Source organism: Tachyglossus aculeatus, chromosome X1, assembly GCF_015852505.1.
Source record: "Tachyglossus aculeatus isolate mTacAcu1 chromosome X1, mTacAcu1.pri, whole genome shotgun sequence".
Lineage (NCBI taxonomy): Eukaryota > Metazoa > Chordata > Mammalia > Monotremata > Tachyglossidae > Tachyglossus > Tachyglossus aculeatus.
In genome coordinates this window covers 95,793,639-95,813,796 of record NC_052101.1, presented here as the reverse complement: position 1 = coordinate 95,813,796, position 20,158 = coordinate 95,793,639, and the positions used below count along the sequence as shown (strand labels likewise).

The 20,158-nt window shown below is 48.7% G+C and overlaps 1 protein-coding gene across 1 annotated transcript in view; it reads left to right on the top strand.

Annotated features, from left to right (window-relative positions):
- The window catches only part of SLC25A20 (solute carrier family 25 member 20), a 54,826-nt gene that overhangs the window by 4,814 nt on the left and 29,854 nt on the right, over positions 1-20,158 (top strand). The window contains exon 2 of the mRNA XM_038740196.1: positions 9,941-10,033. Coding sequence (XP_038596124.1) covers positions 9,941-10,033 — 93 coding nt within the window. The remainder of the gene's footprint in view (positions 1-9,940; positions 10,034-20,158) is intronic.

The following is a 20,158-nucleotide window of genomic DNA, read 5'->3' as shown; positions in this document are numbered from 1 at the left end:
AGGCAGAGGGGAAGGAGCCAGTGGAGAGTGAGCGGTTGAAGATGGAAGTTAAGGAGGGGAGAAGGGATGGAGCGAGAGATTTCATAAGATGAGAGGGAATGGGGTCAGAAGCACAGGTGGCCGGAGTAGCACTTGAGAGGAGGGAGGAGAGTTCCTCTGAGGATACTGCTGGGAAGGATGGGAGAGTAGCAGAGAGTGTTGAGAGCCGGGGGGATGGAGAAAGGGGGGAAGAGACTTTGGGGATGCACATCATTAACAGAATAAATAGAATAGTAAGTAGAAGAGTAAATATACTCGTGCCACTGAGCCATGCTGCTTCTCCTGAATTTTCCAGGGATCGCCGGGGGATCACTTGGGAAGCTTTGGAGCCTCTGTGTAGGGTATGCCAGGCGTGAGCATTGGAGGGGAATAATAATAACGATAATCGTGATTATGGTATTTGTTAAGCGCCGGGGGAGACTCAGGCTCATCAGGTTGTCCCACCTGGGGCACCCGGTCTTCATCCCCATTTTCCAGATGAGGTAGGTGTCCCACCCGAGGGAGTTTTCGCTCCCGGCGCTGGATCGTAGCAAGTGTCGAGGCCTGTGAAAGACTTTCCAAAAGAAGGGAAATTGAGAAGCAGTGTGGGCTAGCGGAAAGAGCACAGGCCGAAGAGCCAGAGGACCTGGGTTCTGATCCCAGCTCCGCCACTTGCCTGCCGTGTGACCTTGGACAAGTCACCGTACTTCTCTGGGGCCTCAGTTGCCTCATCTGTAAAACAGGGATTACATACCCATTCTCTGTCTGACTTAGATTGCGAACCCCATGCGGGACAGGGGACTGTGTCCGATGATTCTCTCATACCTACCCCAGTGGCCAGTAAAGCGCGTAGTAAGTGCTTAACAAATGCCACAGTCGTCATTGTTACTGTAAATGAGTTTTAAGGAGGGTCTTGGAAGAGGGGAAGGAGAAATCCAGTTAGATGCTGGTAGTTTCTTCCCAGCACACCTAAAAGGATGGAAGACTGAAAGGGGGCTCAGGAGGGCAGAAAGAAAAGGTGTTTTAGAAGGACAGGGCCCTAGAGAAGAGGCTTATGTAGGCTTGGCTATGAGAAATTGATACTATACTAGAGAGACTTGAAAGGCAATTCTTTCATTAGAACGGAGAGCCAGGGAACTATTTTTGTAGTGCTGTTTTGTTCGATCAGTCGTATTTATTGAGCACTCGGTGTGTGCAGAGAGTACAAGTGCTTGGGAGAGTACAATATAACAGATTCCCTGCCCTCAGTGAGCTTACAACTTAGAGGGGGAGACAGACAATAATATAAATAGATTATGAAGGTACACATGAGTGCCCGGGGCGGGGGTGAAGAAAGGGAGCAAGTCAGGGCGACACAGATGGGCGTGGGAGAGGAGGAAATGAGGGCCTAGTCAGGGAAGGCCTCCCGGAGAAGATGCGCCTTCAGTAAGACTTTGAAGGTGGGGAGGGTAATGGTCTGACAGATCATCATCAATCGCATTTATTGAGCACTTACTGTGTGCAGAGCACTGTACTAAGCGCTTGGGAAGTACAAGTTGGCAACACATAGAGACGGTCCCTACCCAACAGTGGGCTCACGGTCGAAAAATATGAAGAGGGAGGGTGTTGCAGGCCAGAGACAGGAGGTGGGCGAGAGGTCGGAAGCGAGATGTTGAGATCGAGGTGCATCGAGTAGGTTGACATCAGAGGAGTGAAGTGCGGGGACTGGGTTGTAGTAGGAAAGTAGCGAGGTGAGGTAGGAGAGGGGGTGACTGAATGCTTTAAAGCCGACGGTAAAGGGTTTCTGTTTGATTTGGAGGTGGATGGGCACCCTTGGAGGTTCTGGAGGACTGGGGAAACGTGGACTGAACGTTTTTGTAGAAAAATGATCCGGGCAGCAGAGTGACGAGCCAGGAGTCACGGAATTCACCAAGGAGGCTGGTAGTATAATCAAAGCAGGCTATAGGATAAGTCCTTGGATTAACATGGTAGCAGTTTGGAGCGGAAAGGGTGGATTTTAGCGGCGCTGTGAAGGTTGAACCGACAGGATTTAGTGACAGATTGAATATGTGGGTTGAGTGAGAGAGATAAGTGACGGGTAATGCCAAGGTTACAGCCTTGTGAGACAGGAAGGGATGGTGGTGCGCTCTACAGCGGTGGGAAAGTTAGGGGAGAGGGAGGACAGGATTGAGCTGGGACGATAAGGAGTTCTGTTTTGTCGTTACATTTCGACGGGAGGATTGGAGTTGGAAGGCCGAAAGCTTAGGGAGTAAATAAAAGATTGCAGATTTCATGAGAAGACCTGACCAGAGCATGGACCAGGGTGAAAGGGAAATGAGGGCTTTTGGGCTGTGGAGGGAGACATAATAATAATATTAATAATTATGGCATTTAAGGGCTTACTATGTGCCAAGCACGGTGCTAAGCGCTGGGGTAGGTCCAAGGTAATCAGGTTGTCCCACGTGGGGCTCACAGTCTTCATCCCCATTTTACAGATGAGGGAACTGAGGCACAGAGAAGTTAAATGGCCTGCCCAACGGCACACAGCAGACAGTTGGCCGACCTGGGATTAGAACCCACGTCCTCTGACTCCCAAGGGTTTGGTGATTGTTTAGAGATAGTGGGAGGAGATCTCCGAAACTGTCAGAGAAGTGGGTAAGGCTGAAGCAAACAGGTCAGTAAAAGTTCCTCCTTCCCCAGGCTGAGAAAATTCTGCTGCTGTGCGAACCTCGCACTTTACAGCATGGCTCAGTGGAAAGAGCACGGGCTTTGGAGTCAGAGGTCATGGGTTTGAATCCCGGCTCCACCACAAGTCTGCTGTGTGACCTTGGGCAAGTCACTTAACTTCTCTGAGCCTCAGTTACCTCATCCGTAAAAATGGGGATTAAGACTGTGAGCCCCACGTGGGACAACTTGATCACATTGTATCCCCCCCAGCGCTTTGAACAGTGCTTTGCACATAGTAAGTGCTTAACAAATGCCATCATTATTATTATTATTATTTACGTGCATGATCTTTTTTCTGTTGAGCTATGTAAACCTTGGCCTGCTCCACTCCTCCCCGTGGATCTGAGCCTTTTCTGGCCTTCTAACCCCTACCTCATCTTTCCCCTTATTATCTAACCGCTCTCCTTCCCCCCAACTTATTCTGTATCTCTTCTTTTAACTTGTATTTATTTTTCCTACAGCCACTCCGTGATGGACTTAGCCTCTGCTGAACCTGGCGGCCTTCGCTTTCCAGGGCTGGAACCAGGAAGGGGGACAGCATATGGAAGGCATACGGCAGCAGGGGACGGGGAGAAAAGGAGGGATGAGGCCTTAGGCCTTCTCCCCCATCCTTCTCATTCATTCAGTCGTATTTATTGAGTGCTTACTGTGTGCAGAGCACTGTACTAAGCGCTTCTCCTTCACTCCTTTCTCCCTTTCCCTCTGCCTTTGCTTCTACTTGCTCTCCCACTCATTCTGCCCTAGTCCACTGACTTGGCAGGCTAGGAGGCAGGGACCGACAGGTGCGGAAGGGGTTTGGGTGGTAGAAATGGCAGCAAGGCAGCAACGAGGAGCAAGGTCCACTGTGTTGAAGCTGTAGGCGGGGAAAAAATTCCAAGACTAGAATAGATTGAGGCAGGCAAGCCACGGGAATGGAGGGCTAAGAAGGAGGGGGCGGTGCTGCTTCTCCGGTAAGTTCATAAAAGTGGACACTTCGTCGGCCATCAGTTCCAGAGCAAGCGATTTCAACTGGGCAATCAAGAGTGATAATTATATAGGTGGTGATGATCCTTATTAAGCATTTACTATGTGCCAAGCACTGTGCTAAGAGCTGAGGTCGACTGGACACATCTGTTCCGCATTGAGCTCATAGCCTAAGAGGGAGGGAGAAAAGGTATTTTGTCCCCGTTTTTCTGATGAGTCAACTGAGAACTTAACAGGGAAGTTAAGTGATACAGCCAAGGTCGCACAGAAAGGAAATGTGTGTGAATCTGGGTCTTCTGACTTGCATCCCGGTGCTCTTTCCATTAGGATATGCTGAGGACCTACTGCATGCAGAGCACTGTACTAAGTGCCTGGGACAGTACAGAAGAATTAGCAGACATGATTCTTGCCCATAAGGAACATACAATCTAGTGAGAGACGTGGACCTGTCCAGGTGCGAGTGATAGTGAAGAAATGTCACCTTTGGTGTCTTCTCCAATACAGAAATGCAGTTTGAAATAGCTCTCGACCCTCGCCGTTTTTTTAAAAAAACCTCCAACTAGGTTTCTCAGTTACTACGTGATATCTGTAGGGAGAATGAGCGCCTTTTCGTCCTCAGTCATCGAGTCCCTTTGTAACGCTTTGTTTCTTTGCCTCGCTAATTCCGTGTTGCGTCACTGAAGGTAATATGAAGGGAGAATGACGGTGGCAGTGTTCTTTAGCTCAATTTTGGTTGATGGCAGCGGTGACCTGAAGATTGCACTAACTTCATCCACTTTGATCTTTGTTGCTAGGCTTAAAATACTTACCAGGTCGCTGCTGGCAACTCAGCCTCTGCCCGGCGACAGCGCAGGTGGATCTGGAGATGGCGTCCTTTGGCACGGGCCTTAGTCTTCGATTGTGCAAACGGGCACCGTCTCCAATGCTCGCGATACCCCCTTGCTTGCCAATTGACCTGCTGACAGTGGGAGGAGACTGAAAATTTTCAAGTTTCTGCTTACTAGCAAATATTTATTTAGCGCCAACATAAGCTAGGGTTCCGAACAGGACATCACATTAGGCCCAGTGGACTTAGGTGCCCAAATTGTACAGGTTTAAAAGATTCACAAAGCACAGGATAGGAATGAGTGTGTTAAGGGGAATGAAGGGTATTGACTCTGTTTGTTTCCAGGTTAGACTTGTTGGGAGAAGTGAGTCTTAAAGAAGGATTCAGGAAGGGAGCTTCGTACTAGCTTCTCAGTAGAAAGTTGCTTCTGTCAAATACAGTGATGTGGAGAACGAAAAATAGATAAGGTGACAATCTTCCCACCCTCCTTTAAGAACGGCAGAAGGGCTTTCGGGGGTTTGATGAGTATCTGCTAGTGCGTTATTAGAATGAACTTGGGTTCATTCATGAGCTATTTCAAACTGCATTTCTGTATTGGAGAAGACACCAAAGGTGACATTTCTTCGCTACTACTCGCACCTGGACGGGTCCATTTCTCTCACTAGATTGTATGTTCCTTATGGGCAAGAATCATGTCTGCTAATTCTTCTGTACTGTCCCAGGCACTTAGTACAATGCTCTGCACGCAGTAGGTCCTCAGCATATCCTAATGGAAAGAGCACCGGGATGCAAGTCAGAAGACCCAGATTCACTTCCCTTCAAAACTTACTTTTAATTTGGGAATAAACATAATATAAATTGTCCTGAGGCAGAGGCCGCATTTAATACATGGTGATTAATTGCACACTGAAAATTCCCCCATATTTAGAACGTGTGTGAAGCAGTTTGTCTGGTTAGGGAACTACGAAGCCGGAGAGAAATTCTTTTGTTCAACTTGAGCATTTTTAAAATGACGGTATTTAAATAGTAGCTCAGAGCAGTTCTGTTTTGTGGCCCTAGATGAAGCTGCCAATTGAAATGTTTGGTCCTGACTGAGCCCGGGAAGTTATTTCCTTGCAGTCAACCTGAGACACTTATTTATGACTGTGGTTTGTTTTTTTTTCCCTAAATTATGGCCTTAAAACACCCCTGTAAATAAGTACCCCCAATTTTACCAGCCCAAAAGATATTTGTCTGGGCAGCATTCTACCGAGAGACATGTGAGGAGTAAAATAAATGCCATCAACAAATAATAATAATGCTAATAATGTATTTAAGCGCTTACTCTGTGTCAAGCACTTTTCTAAGAGCTGGATTAGATGCAAACTAATCAGATTGGACACAGTCCCTGTCACAGTCTTAATCCCCAATTTACAGATGAGGTCACTGAAGTGACTCATCCAAGGTCACGCAGCAGACAGGTGGCAGAGCCAGGATTAGAACTCAGGTCCTTCTGACGCCCAGGCCTACCTAGGTCTTGCTGCTTCGCTATCTGCCTGACCTCAATTGTTGATCACCCTGGATCTGGATGAATGGGTAGGTTAGCCTAAGGAGACCTCCAAAACGAAGGGGAGAGCTTAGGTAATGATCCTCACCAGCTAATTACATTGATTAACCTAGTCGTTTGATCCTTCGCTCCCTTTTCCTCTAGAGATGCAGGAAATCACTTCCCTAAACCTGCTCAGGCCTACAGTGCTTTGCCTCCTGTCTTTCCTTTGGAAGCCACATCAATCCCCCATCGTTGGCTGTGGAGTTTGTCTCAAGCAGTCAGTCAGTTGCGCTTATTGAGTGCTTATTGTGTGCAGAGCACTAAGTGCTTGAGAGAGTACAATATAGCGATAAACAGACACATAGCATAAGCTGGCATAGACAACCTTTGTCTATGGCTCTTTTCCCTGGGCCTCGGTGACCCCTCCCGTGAATTGAACTACTGTCGACATACAAATGGCACCCAAATCTACTGTTCTAAGCTCTGGGGTAGATACAAGGTCATCAGGTTGTCCCACGTGAGGCTCGCAGTCATAATCCCCATTTTTCAGATGAGGGAACTGAGGCATAGAGAAGTTAAGCGGCTTGGCGGACAGGTGGCGGAGCCGGAGTTAGAGCCCACGTCCTCCGGCTCCCACGCCCGTGCTCTTTCCACTAAGCCACGCTGCTTTTTCAACACTCTGCCCCTTCTAAACGTCTCAAACAGACCTGCTCATCTTCCTTCCCTGTTCCTTTCCCCGTGCTCAACTTCTCCAAACTCACCCTAAGCACCTGCTTACTGGACAAGAAATCTCCTAGCCCTTCCTTCTCCCCCTTCCAGCAGCAGCAGGATTCGTTTAGCACCTGTTCATTCAATTCATTCGTTCAGTAGTATTTATTGAGCGCCTGCTGTATGCAGAGCACTGTGTTAGACACTAGGGAACGTAGAAGAGATGGAATTCACCCCGACAGTGTCCTCAAGGAGGTTACGGTCTAATAGGGAAGACGGGGACGCGAACTGAACTGTGGGAGTCCTTCAGGGCTAGTTCTGGGTCCCCTTCTATTCTTCATCTGCACCCACTCCCTTGGAGAACTCATTTTACTCCCACAGCTTTGACTGCTATCTTTACACGGCCGATTTCCAAATCTCTGTCGCCAGCCTTGGCCTCTCTCCTTCTCTGCAGTCTCGTATTTCCTTCTGCCTTCAGAACATCTCTATCCGGATGTCCCGCCGACACCCCAAACGTGACACGTCCAAAACGTAACTCCTCATTTTCCCACCCAAACCTGTCCTCCCCTTGACTTTCCCATCACTGTAGACAGCACTGCCACCCTCCCTATCTCACAGGCATTGGCATTGTCCTCAACTCATCTCTTTGTAGCCTCCCCAGCGCTTAGAACAGTTCTTTGCACATAGTAAGCGCTTAATAAATGCCATCATTATTATTATTATCTCTTTGATTCAACCCACGTATTCAGACTGTCACCAAATCCTGTGTCTTGTTTGTTGGTTGATCCTGTTGGTTCTACCTTCACAAAGTCACTAAAATCTGCCCTTTCGCCTCCATCCAAATGGCTATTATGCCGATCCAAGCCCTTATCGTATCCCTTGGCTACTGCTTCGGTCTCCTCGTTGACCCTCTGTCTCTTCTCTCTCCTCATTCCAGTCCTTACTTCAATCTGCTGCCTGAATTACTGTACTGAACAAAAGTTCAGCCTGCATTCCCCCACTCAGAAACCTCCAGCGGTTGCCCATCCACTTCTGCATCAAACAGAAACTCCTTACCGTCGGCTTTAAAGCAGTCCCCTCCTATCTTACCTCGCTGATTTCGTACTACAACCCAGCCTGCGCGCTTTGCTCGTCCAACGCCAACCTACTCACTGTACCTCGATCACATCTATCTCGCCACCGACCCCTCGCCCACGTCCTCCCTCTGACCTGGAACTCCTCCCGCCCTCCATATACGCCAGACCACCCCTCTCCCCGCCTTCAAAGCCTTATTAAAGCTACACCTCCTCCAAGAGGCCTTCCCTGACTCAGCCCTCATTTCCCCTACTCCCTCTCCCTTCTGAATCTCTCTTCCTCCCTTCAAGGCCCTGCTGAGAGCTCACCTCCTCCAGGAGGCCTTCCCAGACTGAGCCCCTTCTTTCCTCTCCCCCTCGTCCCCCTCTCCATCCCCCCATCTTACCTCCTTCCCTTCCCCACAGCACCTGTATATATGTATATATGGTTGTACATATTTATTACTCTATTTATTTATTTATTTATTTATTTTACTTGTACATTTCTATCCTACTTATTTTATTTTGTTGGTATGTTTGGTTCTGTTCTCTGTCTCCCCCTTTTAGACTGTGAGCCCACTGTTGGGTAGGGACTGTCTCTATGTGATGCCAATTTGTACTTCCCAAGCGCTTAGTACAGTGCTCTGCACATAGTAAGCGCTCAATAAATACGATTGATTGATTGATTGATTGATTGAATCGCCTACGTACTTGGATCTGTACCCTACAAGCACCTGTTATACATCCCACTCTCAGCCCCGCAGCACTTTGGTACCTATCCATAATTTATTTTAGATTGTAAGCTCCTTTTGGGCAGGGAATGTGACTACCAACGCTGTTGGCATTGTGCTCTCCCAAATGCTTAGTACGGTGCTTTGCGCACAGTAAGCGCTCAGTAAATACGATTGAATGAATGGCTTCTTATTGCACTATAGATAATAATAATAATGATGACGGTATTTGTTAAGTGCTTACTACGTGCCAAGCACTGTACTAAGCACTGGTGTTGGTTTGGACACAGTCCCTGGCCCACGTGGGGCTCCCAGCCTTCATCCCCATTTTACAGATGAGGTAACTGAGGCCCAGAGAAGTAAAGGGACTTGACCAAGGTCACATAGCAGACAAGTTGAGGAGCTGAGATTGGAACCCATGACCTTCCGATTCTCAGGCCTGTTCTCGGTCCACTTGGCCATGCTGCTTCACTGTCCTCCCTTTTCGAAGCTCCTCTGGAATGGCTTTCTCCCGCCTTCCTGTCCTTTTTTGGCATCCCCCGCTACAGTCACTCCGCTGCCACCACCGCCGGCTCCTTTCACCCAAGGCCTCAGCCCACCCCGTTGGGACTGGACAAGGCCCTTAGTCTCATTTCTCTTAAAAATCTGACCCATTCCTTATCAGCGCCCCGTGACGTTTAATGCCTGCTGAGATGCCCAGTTCAGCATAGTTTTCTTCTCTGATCACAGCCAGAGTGAAACGCAGGCAGAAGCGGAAGAGTACAGCTGAAAGAGGAGAGGCCGCTTCAGTAAAACTCTCGCTTTCAGGTTGCATCTAAGGCCAGCGTCTCCCTCAGCTTACTCAGAAACAAAGGCGGGAGCAGAGTAGCTATTTTGCTTCCCAAAAATGGTTTCTTTCTACACACTTTTGATCACTTGAGTACAGTTAATTCTCACTTATGCGCAGAAATGGTCCGGGGAGTAACATGAATAAGTAATAATAATGATGACGGTGTCTGTTAAGCGCTTACTATGTGCCAGGCGCTGTACGGAGCGCCGGGTGGATACAAGCAGGTCAGGTTGGACGCCGTCTCTGTCCCACGTGGAGCGCACAGTCCCCATTTTCCAGATGCGGTAACAGGAGTGAAGTGACTGGCCCAAGGTCACTCGGCAGACAGGTGGTGGAGCCGGGATTAGGACTCATGACCTTCTGACTTTGAGGCCCGTGCTCTAGCCACGACACCACGCTGCTTCTCAATAAGGGAGATACGTAGGGAAACTAAAAACGTGGTTTTAACCTAATGATTTTTTTTTTCCTCCCCCTAATGCGTCTTTGAACAGATTTACAGGTGAGTAAGTAGTGTGGAAGTGAACCATCAGCCCGTGGATTATCGAGAGCTGACTGTGTTTTTTTTTAACACTTGTGTAGGTTCGACTCCAGACCCAGCCGAAGCCGCAGCCAGGACAGCTTCCTCTCTTCAGTGGTACCTTTGACTGTTTCAAGAAGACATTGGTTAAAGAGGTACGTCGGTGGCTATTGTCTCCTTAACCGTCACTTAGGGTGGGATGGTGCAACCTGTCGATTGATTGATTGATTGATTTAGATTGGGGGATTGCATCATGACCAGGAGAGGAGGTGGGTGCCTGCCTCATCTCTGGAAAGGGAGCAGGGTATATGGGGTGGCACCGGGTAAGGGGGCCTGGGAGCAAGTGAGAGGGAGAGATAAGGGAAGAAGTCTGAGGGATGGAGGGCAGGAGAAGAGAGCTTTGGGTAAGGAATGTTTCTACCGACTCTATCGTATTCTCCCGAGTGCTTAATACAGTGCTCTGCTCACCGTAACTACCATTGATTGATCGATGGATTGAGAGTAGTAGTAATGATAGTAAGCACTTACTGCTTGCAGAGCACTGTACCGAGTGCTGGAAAAGAGTATCCAGGTGGAGATTAGACACAGGCCCTGTCCTTTGAGGGCTCCTAATCTGGGAAAGAAGGAGCACCAGGTAAGGGGATCTAGGGAAAGGTTGGGGGAACCCAGGGGCTAGAAGGAAGGGGAGGGCCAGCCCAGGCAGACTGCAGATAAAGGGGGCTGATTTCCCAATTAAAGGTCCAGGTGGAAGGAAGATGATTTGGGACAGTCACCAGATGATGTTGGAGCAATCAGTTAACCAGTGGTATTTATTGAGCGCTTACCGTGTGCAGAATATTGTACTAGATGCTTGGGAGAGTACAGTATAACAGAGTGGGTAGACACATTCCCGGCCCACAGTAAAGCAAGGGAAACCCACCGGTAGTTAACTCAGGAAGGGCAAGAGACAAACAGGAATTAGCCAAAGGGCCAGAATCAGGGGAGAACATCAGGCATACCGAAGTCAACAGGAAGGTGAAGTCCAGGAGAGAACTTGCGTGATCTGGCCTAGCGCTTAGAATAGTGCCTGGCACATAGTAGAGAAGCAGCGTGGCTCAGTGGAAAGAGCACAGGCTTAGGAGTCAGGTCATGGGTTCAAATCCTGGCTCCACCAGTTGTCAGCTGTGTGACTTTGAGCAAGTCACTTCACTTCTCTGGGCCTCAGCTACCTCGTGTGGAAAATGGGGATTAAGACGGGGAGCCCCATGTGGGACAACCTGATCGCCTTGTACCATCCCCAGCGCTTAGAACAGTGCTTTGCACATAGTAAGCGCTTAACAAATGCCATCATCATTATTAGTATTATTAGAACAGTGCTTTGCACATAGTAAGCGCTTAACAAATGCCATCATCATCATTATTATTATTATTATAGTAAGCGCTTAACAAATACCAACAGTATTATTATTAAAACAGTTCATAAAAATGGCATTACATTAAACTACTTTAAAATACATGTGCTGTTTTACCTAACTTCTGGTGATTTCTCCGCTATTTACCCCATTGCTTTCTTCATAACTCCATGCCCATCATCCCATCTCCCCCTAAACAATTTTGCATTTTTGCTGTCCCATAAAAACCTTTGACTTTTACCTGTACAATTAAGAGCACATTTGAAGATTGGTTTGAACCATTTCAAATCCTAGCTCCACCACTTGCTTGCTGTGTGACCTTGGGCAAGCCACCTAATGGCTCTGTGCCTCAGTTTCCTCATCTGTAAAATGGGGATTCAGTACTTGTTTCCCCTCTCCCTCAGGCTGTGAACCCCATGTGGGACAGGGACTGTGTCTGTTCTGCTTATATCGTCTCTACCCAAGCACTTAATACATTGCTTAGCACATAGTAAGCCCTTAACAAATACTAGTTTTATTGTTGTTATTACTACTACTATTAAAACAGTAATACCAAGAACAAATCTTAAGTGCAGTTCATGATTGTTGGTTATAAAAGCATTATATATCCATGTCCAGGTCACCTTTCTCCTAGGCCTATATCGTCCCGAATCCTCTGGCCACTTGGCAGTCAAATGCAGCGCTCTGCACACAGTAAGCGCTCAATAAATACGATTGAATAATATGTTCCTGTGTTCCCCTTTCCTTACAACCTATTATTATTAGTAGTAGTAATAATAATGATGATAATAATTGTGTTATTTGGTAAGCGCTTACTATGTGCCAGTGTACTGGGTGCTCGGGCCGATACAAGATCCTCAGATCCCACGTGGGGCTCACAGTCTAAGTAGTAGTAGTAATAATAATAATGGCATTTGTTAAGTGCTTACTATGTGCGAAGCACTGTTCTAAGCTGCTGGGGGGATACAAAGTGATCAGGTTGTCCCACGTGGGGCTCACAGTCCTCATCCCCATTTTACAGATGAGGTAACTGAGGCACAGAGAAGTTAAGTGGCCTGCCCAAGCAGACAAGTGGCAGGGGCGGGATTCGAACCCTTGACCTTTGCCTCCCAAGCCCGTGCTCTTTCCACTGAGCCACGCTGCTTCACGTGCCGCTTCAAGTTGGCAGGGAGAACGGATATCGAATCCCCATTTTGCAGGTGAGGGAACCGAGACAAAGAGAAGCGAAGTGACTTGCCCAAGGTCCCACAGCAGGCAAGTGGCAGAGCCGGGATTAGAACCCAGGTCCTCTGACTCCCAGGGCCTTGCTCTTTCCACTAGGCCACACCACTTCCCTTTTCGAGGGCAACGCTTATCACTGTTGCCCCCGACCTTCACACGTGGCCAGCTATTTTACACCTTCCTGTTTCCTGCTCAGGTTTACTGTGTTTAAAATTTTAAAGGACCTCCTTCGCATTGGCTCTGAAATTCCAGTTCCTTTATCATTTTTTTTTAACGATACGATCGACTGTCTTAAGAACACACTGGTTAAAGAGGTACGATTGTGGTTATTCTCCTCTTTACGGCCCAACCTATTTAGATTGGGGGTCCTCACCGTAAGTCCCCAGTGTTTCCCGTGACGTTACTCTTTGGGCAGCTTCTCCGCCACAGCTCCCTGAACTCCCTCCCATCCCCGTTTTCTGTAGAAAAGAGCTGAAATGAAGACTGTCTTCAGGTGGAACCCTTCCCGTAGTGGAAGCTACTCCTTAGTGTGGGTAATAGGTTCGGGTCCCTGATTAAGAGAGATTTTTAATTTCTCTCCTACCCACTCTCTCCCCGTACGGACTGTAACTCACTCTCCTCATCCTCCTGCGGCTTCTGTCAGCCTAAGGGGATAAGGCCATTAGGGGAATCCCCCCAATCTTCCAGCCACTCCCAACATGGCACTACTTTTTTTCTTTTCTAAGTGTGTTGAACCCCCTGAAGTGTAGGTGCTCTACCCCTGGACAGAGATGGGGCTGGAGAAGGGCACAGGAGAGTGGGATTTATGTGCCAGGGTGTTTCCTGGCCCAATAGAGGGGTTGTGTTGCTCTGTCTTTCCCCCGGCACTCTCCGGCCATCTGGTGTTATTTGAACACAGCAGCTCCCAGTGCAGGAGCAGGTTAACGGAGCGGGAAAGTCCTTTCCTCGGTGCTAAGCCACTGGCCAGGCCACATTGGTTTAGAGGAGCACGTGCGAGTACGCAGCCATGTGCTTTCCTGGGCAGTCGTAACTTTGCCCAAATGAGCGCTACTTTCCCTAGGTATTCCAAGAGTCTAGCTGATGAGTAAGTTGCCTTCTGGTTGCACTTTGAGCGGGTCCCCCGTCCGCATTTCTCCTCCCATCCTGGGGATTGTTCACTGATCAGCTTTGCCGTGACTTTGATTGAGGGGATGGGCAGGGCTACTCAAATCATGCCCTTACAGAATTTGTAAGGAGGAATCTGTAGGCGTGGACCTGATGTTTGAAGAGCTCTTAGAAGAGTTGAGCGTAACAGAAGTCACGACCTTCAGCTGCTCTCGCGGGGGAGCCGTGCGAGGCGGACACGGTCTCGCCGAAGCCGTTTCTAGCCTTATCGGAGATGCAGCAACAGACGCACCGGGAAGAAGGGACTCAAGACTCGTAGCGAGCAACGGCCGCGCCTCTTTTTCTCCTACAACTTTGTTGCATTTGCAGAATGAGGCAGCCGGCAAGGAAAACGCAAGCTGTGGCTGCACAGAATTGGGCTCGAGATGAATGAGCACATCAGAAATGCCAGCGGGCCATCCGGCCCAGCCTTTTGTCTCTGATAATGGCAACACGGGACTTGGAGCAAAGTGACGATTACCGTTTCCCGCCCTGCCACCCCCTTGGCTAACGTTTCCCGTGAACATCCCTAGCTGTTCCTCTGACCCATTACAGAGCTCTCATTCCCTGAATTTAGCTAAACTCCTCTTAAAGCAGCTGACGATTCCTTCCTACACAACTCCCTGTGGTAACCCATTCCATATGCTGATCGACTTCTGTCTTAAAAAATGTTTCCTTCGGTTGATCTTAAACACCTTCAAACTTCAGCGGGTCCCCTGTTGCCCTTGCGGGAAGGGGCCTGAACAGCAATTCTCTGTTAATCCCGTCCACACCCTAAATGATTTTAAGTAATTTGATGTCTCCTTATATGTTGGTTTCTCCATCCCCCTAATCATTTCGGTCGCCCTTTCCGATACCTCGGCCAGCTCTAGTACGTCCTTCCTGAGATGCAGTGACTAGAACGGCGTACAGTGTTCCAAGTGTGGGCATACCGTGGTTTTATATAATGGCAAAGCTCTATCTTTTGTTTTTTCTCCCTTTGCCGTCGACCTTTTTGGACCGACGAGTCAGAAGAACGGTCAGCACCAACCGCGATCCCTCTCCTGGGCTGCGACCGATCGCTCTGAACCCCTCAGTGTGTAATTGTAATTTTCCGAGGTGCCGGACCTCGCATCTGCCTCGTGCTGAAGCTTGTCTGCTGTTCTCCATCCCGCTCGTTCAGTTCTCCTGCAGTTTGCCCCCATCGGCAAGGCGTTTAACCACGTGGAGGAGCTTAATATCATCTGCAGACTTGGAGGTTTTCATTGCACGTCCCCTTGAAATAGAATTAAAGAATGTGTCATCGATTTGCATTCCTGGAAGGATGGATGAGGGTCAGTTGGATGAAAGAAATGATAGGACTGAATCTGAGAGAGAGTTAATTGGTGAAATTAGGACCACGCAGGACCCCAAATCTCAAGCCCAGCCCAGCCCATGGGGGGCCTCTAACTGGCTCACAATCTGTCTTTCTCTTAGCCAGGTTCAGCCAGGCTCAACATGACTTCCAAGAGGAGGGAAAGGCGGGGACCAGGGAACTTCCATACAGGCACCCCCCGGGTTCAACCATCCCACGATCCAACCACCCCCGGGGATGCAGCCGGTATTGCTTGATGCCTTACCCCGGGTTACCACCGTCCTGGGGATTCGACCTGTATTGCTTGACGCCTCACCTCGCGTGTATGCCCGACCGGCCCCGGCGAACCGGCCGAGCACTCAGTAGGTAAGTAAACCCTTCCCCGTCCCCTCCCCGCCCGGGCTGAGGTTAAGCATCCGACTCGGATTGGATCTCGAAAGAAACTCTGCCCACAGTGGGTGCTTTTCAGGGTGTCGAAGAGGCCCCCCGAGCGGATAACCGAAGGCGATGTTGAACTGGGGAAGCAAATCGCGCAATAGACCGTGCAGAAGTCGGTGCCTTAATTACTTCGGAATTAGAGGGCTTGCTGTCCGAGGGCCTCATCAAACTATGACAGTTCAGTGCGTCACTGAGGGAGGCTGAAGAGCAAACTTCTGACCTTCTTGCAGCTCAAATAGTTACACAGTGTGGTATTTTTCTTTGAATTACTCTGAAAGGTGAAACGAGTTGTGGTGAGGTTTATCTTTACAAAAATAGTAGCACTTGAGGTTAGTCCAATCAGGGTATTGACTTTTGGCTGGGTTACCTTGCTTCTGACCAGCCTGTGCGGGGTTCTAGGTGATAAGGAGGGAGGAGAGAAAGGGCCTGACCTCCATTAGTCCATCCACTCATTTTTTTTGGTTAGGGTATTTGTTATGCGCTTACTCCATGTCAAACACCGTTCTAAGAGCTGGGGATGGTACAGGTGAGTTAGGTTGGACACCGTCCCTATTCCATATGGGGCTCACGGTTTAAGTAGGTGGGAGAGCAGGGATTAAATCCCCATTTTACAGTTGTGGAAACAGGCGCAGAGAAGTTCAGTGACTTGCTCAAGGTCATTTGGCAGAGCCAGGTTCATCTGACTCCGAGGCCGGTGCTCTTTTCCTTAGGCCATGCTGCTTCTCCAGGAATCGCTTTATCAGATTAGCAGGGGACAGAACAGAAAAACAGAAACAAAACACGTGTAAGGTACTTATGGTTTTACCAAATTCTAGCCCTGGAAATGGGCGCTGACTAGTTTCAGATCGTTAGAAGATGAGTCACGTTTCAAATGATGGTAACACTTAGTGGTAACAGTGAAGAGGTGGGAATTTGCTCATTAGCCTTTGCATGTAAACCATCTGTTTTGGTAAGTTTTATTCTCTTTTTCCCCCCGTTTTGATTATACATCGAACAAATAATTGCAAAGCGGGCTGAAGCTGGTTAACCCATATCCCATCAAGAGAGGTAGCGGGGATCAAAAAGAGCAATTGACCCAGCAGTGATTGAATCGGATGACCCTAGGGTGGGCAGGAGGTATGTATTCTAGAGGCAGAGAATTGTGCAGGCTCATCGCAAAGATGGGTTATGAAATGGAGCCTTAGAAGTCTTTGTTTGGACATAAAGCTGTTTTAACTACTTGCCGAAATTGCTTTCTATCATTTGGATGAGAGGTGAGCGTGATAGAACGGTTTCAAGTGAAGACAATCTGTACGTGAGCCTGATGCAAGATTCTTTGTTCCCACTGTTGGAGGCAGAATACCGAGTTGGATTGGCCGTAGGATACCGGGCGAGAGAATGTGAGTGGCTCCGTTATAGCTGATTACCTCTAGCGAAATCAAATTGAGCACGTTGCTTTGCTTAAAAACAAACCCCAAACCGAGAAGTCTTACGCAGTCAATCGATCGTATTTATTGAGCCCTTACTGTGTGCAGAGCACTGTACTGAACACTGGGGAGAGTACAGTACAACAGAATTAGCAGACCATAATGAGCTTAGGTGGTTCGGAATATTGGTCGTTGAAGAAGCAGCAGCAACCTGGGTGTCTGAGCAGCTGTATTTAGGAGTGGATTTGCTCAGCTGAATGGGGGAAGGGGACTAGAAGAGGGGTCACTAAAGATTGCTGGCTTCGCTCAGACCCAGTCGGGTTCATTTTTAGACCATGACTGGTGAGGGGTGAACTTGTGCTGCTAAAATGTGTAGCCAAAAAAAAAAAAAAGACAATAACCATCATGTTGTGGATCTCAAGAACGCCACGTGTGTATGAAAATGGTCATCGTCCCCATCACTGCCCTGAAAGAACAACACTTACATTGTGTGAGCTGGCCAGATGTGGAGTCGGGAACATGGCCCTAAGTGAAACCAGACCACCACCCCATGAAGGACAGCCACTAAGACGAGCAGTGGATGTACTTTCTTTTGGAGATGCCGGCCCTCTACAGAATGGTGGCTGTCGGGGCTTGGCTTTGCAATCAGATAATCACCAATTTTGGACCTTCCGAACCGGCCCAGAGGTAAAAGAGGTCTGATGATGCTGTACCTGCCCCTGAAACGAAAGCACCTTGCCAGCTCTATAAGTACATACGCTCCCACAGTAACGGTAAAAATAAAGGAACGATGCCACCAAGGTTTAGGTAAACTCAGTGCGAGAGTGGCGACAGCTGCAAAACTTTTTAGTGGATGATTTAAATGTTCAAGTTGGCGGTGCTGCTCAAACTGTGAAGATCATCATTGGACCACGTGGCACTGTGATCCACCTTTGCTCAGGAAATGCCAAGCGTCCGGTTGTGATCACCAACACCATCTTTTGACGAAGTGGTTTTGAAGGGCTGTGAGCTCTTTGTGGGCAGGCAGCGTGTCTACCAACTCTGTGGTGGTGTTGTAATATAATAATAATAATATTTGTTAAACGCTTACCATGTGCCAGGCACTGTACCAGGCGCGGGTGGATACAAACACAGTCTCTTGATCCCACGTGGGGCTCACAGTCTCAGTCCCCATTTTACGGGTGAGGTAACTGAGGCACAGAGAAGTTAAGTGACTTGCCCACGGTCACACAGCAGGCACGTGGCAGAGCCGGGTTTGGAACCCATAACCTTCTGACTCCGAGGCCCGTGCTCTAGCCACTATGGCATGCTGCTTCTCATGTGTACCTCTCAAGTTGTACTCACCCAAGCGCTTAGTCCAGTGCTCTGCACACAGTAACTGCTCAATAAATACCATTGACTGATGGATTGAAGAGTTGGGGGTCAGCCTCACTACTGAAAGCATTTGATACCATCAGCAGGTGGAAAGCGGAAACATCGCTCGGTAAATTTTGCTGCCCAGAGCAATCCGTTAAAATTCCGAGTGCTTTACGACTGCTTCCGATAGCTGTGCCGGAGCCGAAAGCGTCCCGTCCGACTCAGTTCCCGTCGCCACTGTGGTAAAGGAGGGATGTGTCGCGGGCCTGGGCCCGTTCAATTTCTTGTATGCATCCACGTGGGAAGATATAAAATGGAACCTGGATGCCGCCGTTAATACACCCTTCTGTTCCTCTGGGACGCTCTCTGAACTGCACAGGCTACGAACGTCGTCCAAAGTCCTAGAGTCAGTCATTCAGTAATTTCCTTGCGTGGATTGCCGCGCTGTAGAGACACACTCCCAAGAAGATGCAAGTGACTGTGAACTCCTTCGCCGTATCAGCTAGACACCGTGGAGAAAAGGGATGTATCAGCCCGCCTCCGGGAAGCCGTATGCCGAGCCGAAAAGATCCGGACAGCTGTCACGGAATTATCATCTCAGCAGCAAGTTGGCCGACAGTGGAGCGATAAGGGAGAAGAAGGTCAGCAATCAGACAATCACCGATATCGGATCGGACCTTCTGAACCTGCCCAGAGGTGTGAGTGACCGTCTGATGGTGCCCTATCTGCCCCTGAAAGAAAAGTGCCATGCCACCATCATCAGCACACGTGCCCCCACGGTGACAGTAGAGAAAAGGAACCATCCTACCAAGATTTAGATGAGCTGAAGGCAAGGGTAGCCACAGCTGAGAAACTGTTTTCAATGGGTGATTTTAATGTTCAGGTTGGTGGTGATGCTCAAACTGCGGGGAAGGTCACTGGGGCTGTCAAACAATGTAGCGGCAGCGTGTTACTAGGCTCTGTAGCAAACCACATGTCTACAGTGCTCTAGCGTGGGCCGCCCTTCTTTATGCTTCTGACACCTGGGCTCCCCACAGCACCACATCTGACACCGCGACACGTTCCCCTCTAACACTCGTAAGCCATACTGAACCTCACGTCGCGAGGCAGGATTACAGACAGTGACGTCCAAGAGCACAGTCAGGCTAGAAGCTCTGCTCACTGCCATCCAGTTTTGCCAAGTGGGACATGGGGGGAGAACGGATGACGGGATACCCAAGCGGATGCCGTATCGTGAGTTAAAATTGGGAAACAGAGCAAGGAGGGCAGGGCCAATTTTTTGAAAGATGCAGCGGAACAAAGCCGCAGACAGTGCCGTATTTCAGCCGAAAATTGGGAATCCGTTGGCAGGGAGAGGCCAGCGTGGCACAGTGAAAGTTAAGGAAGGAGTCAAAGCTTCGGAAGGATCGTAAGACAAGGAGGCCAAGCTAGCAGCACGACGAAGGACAGTTTTTGTGTGCGCAGAGTGTGGTCGGGACCGTAGGCCCTGCTATCTATCTTAACTATCCCCAGTGAACCTCATCCGTCGATGGCATTTTTATTCAATTCAGAGGACAACTCTACGTGCGGCTGGATTGAAATGTGGTTCGACCCTCGATCTCCGGTTCTCAAAGCTATAGTATTTAGTAACTGTTCATGCGTAAATGGCACAGTTGCAGTACCTACTATAATAACTAAAGTCAACGAGGTTCCTCCTTCCCACCACATGCTTACAGATAAAAAAATAGTGTATTTCCATGTCTGTTAAATTACTTTTTGTCATCTCTGTGGTAGACGCGATACGTTTTCTCCCTCTTTTCTCACCGAGAGTGACTTATGTACCTTTATTCATTTCTGATTATCTTTTCTTGGATATCCCTCCCCCCCCCACCCCATTAGCTTAGCCTCTACAGGTCTGAGCTGCCTTAAAGCAGGTGAAGTGCCCCAGTGCACCAGTATTGCTTTTATCTGTTCAAGGGTGGCACTATTGATGATGGCATTATTTTAACACTC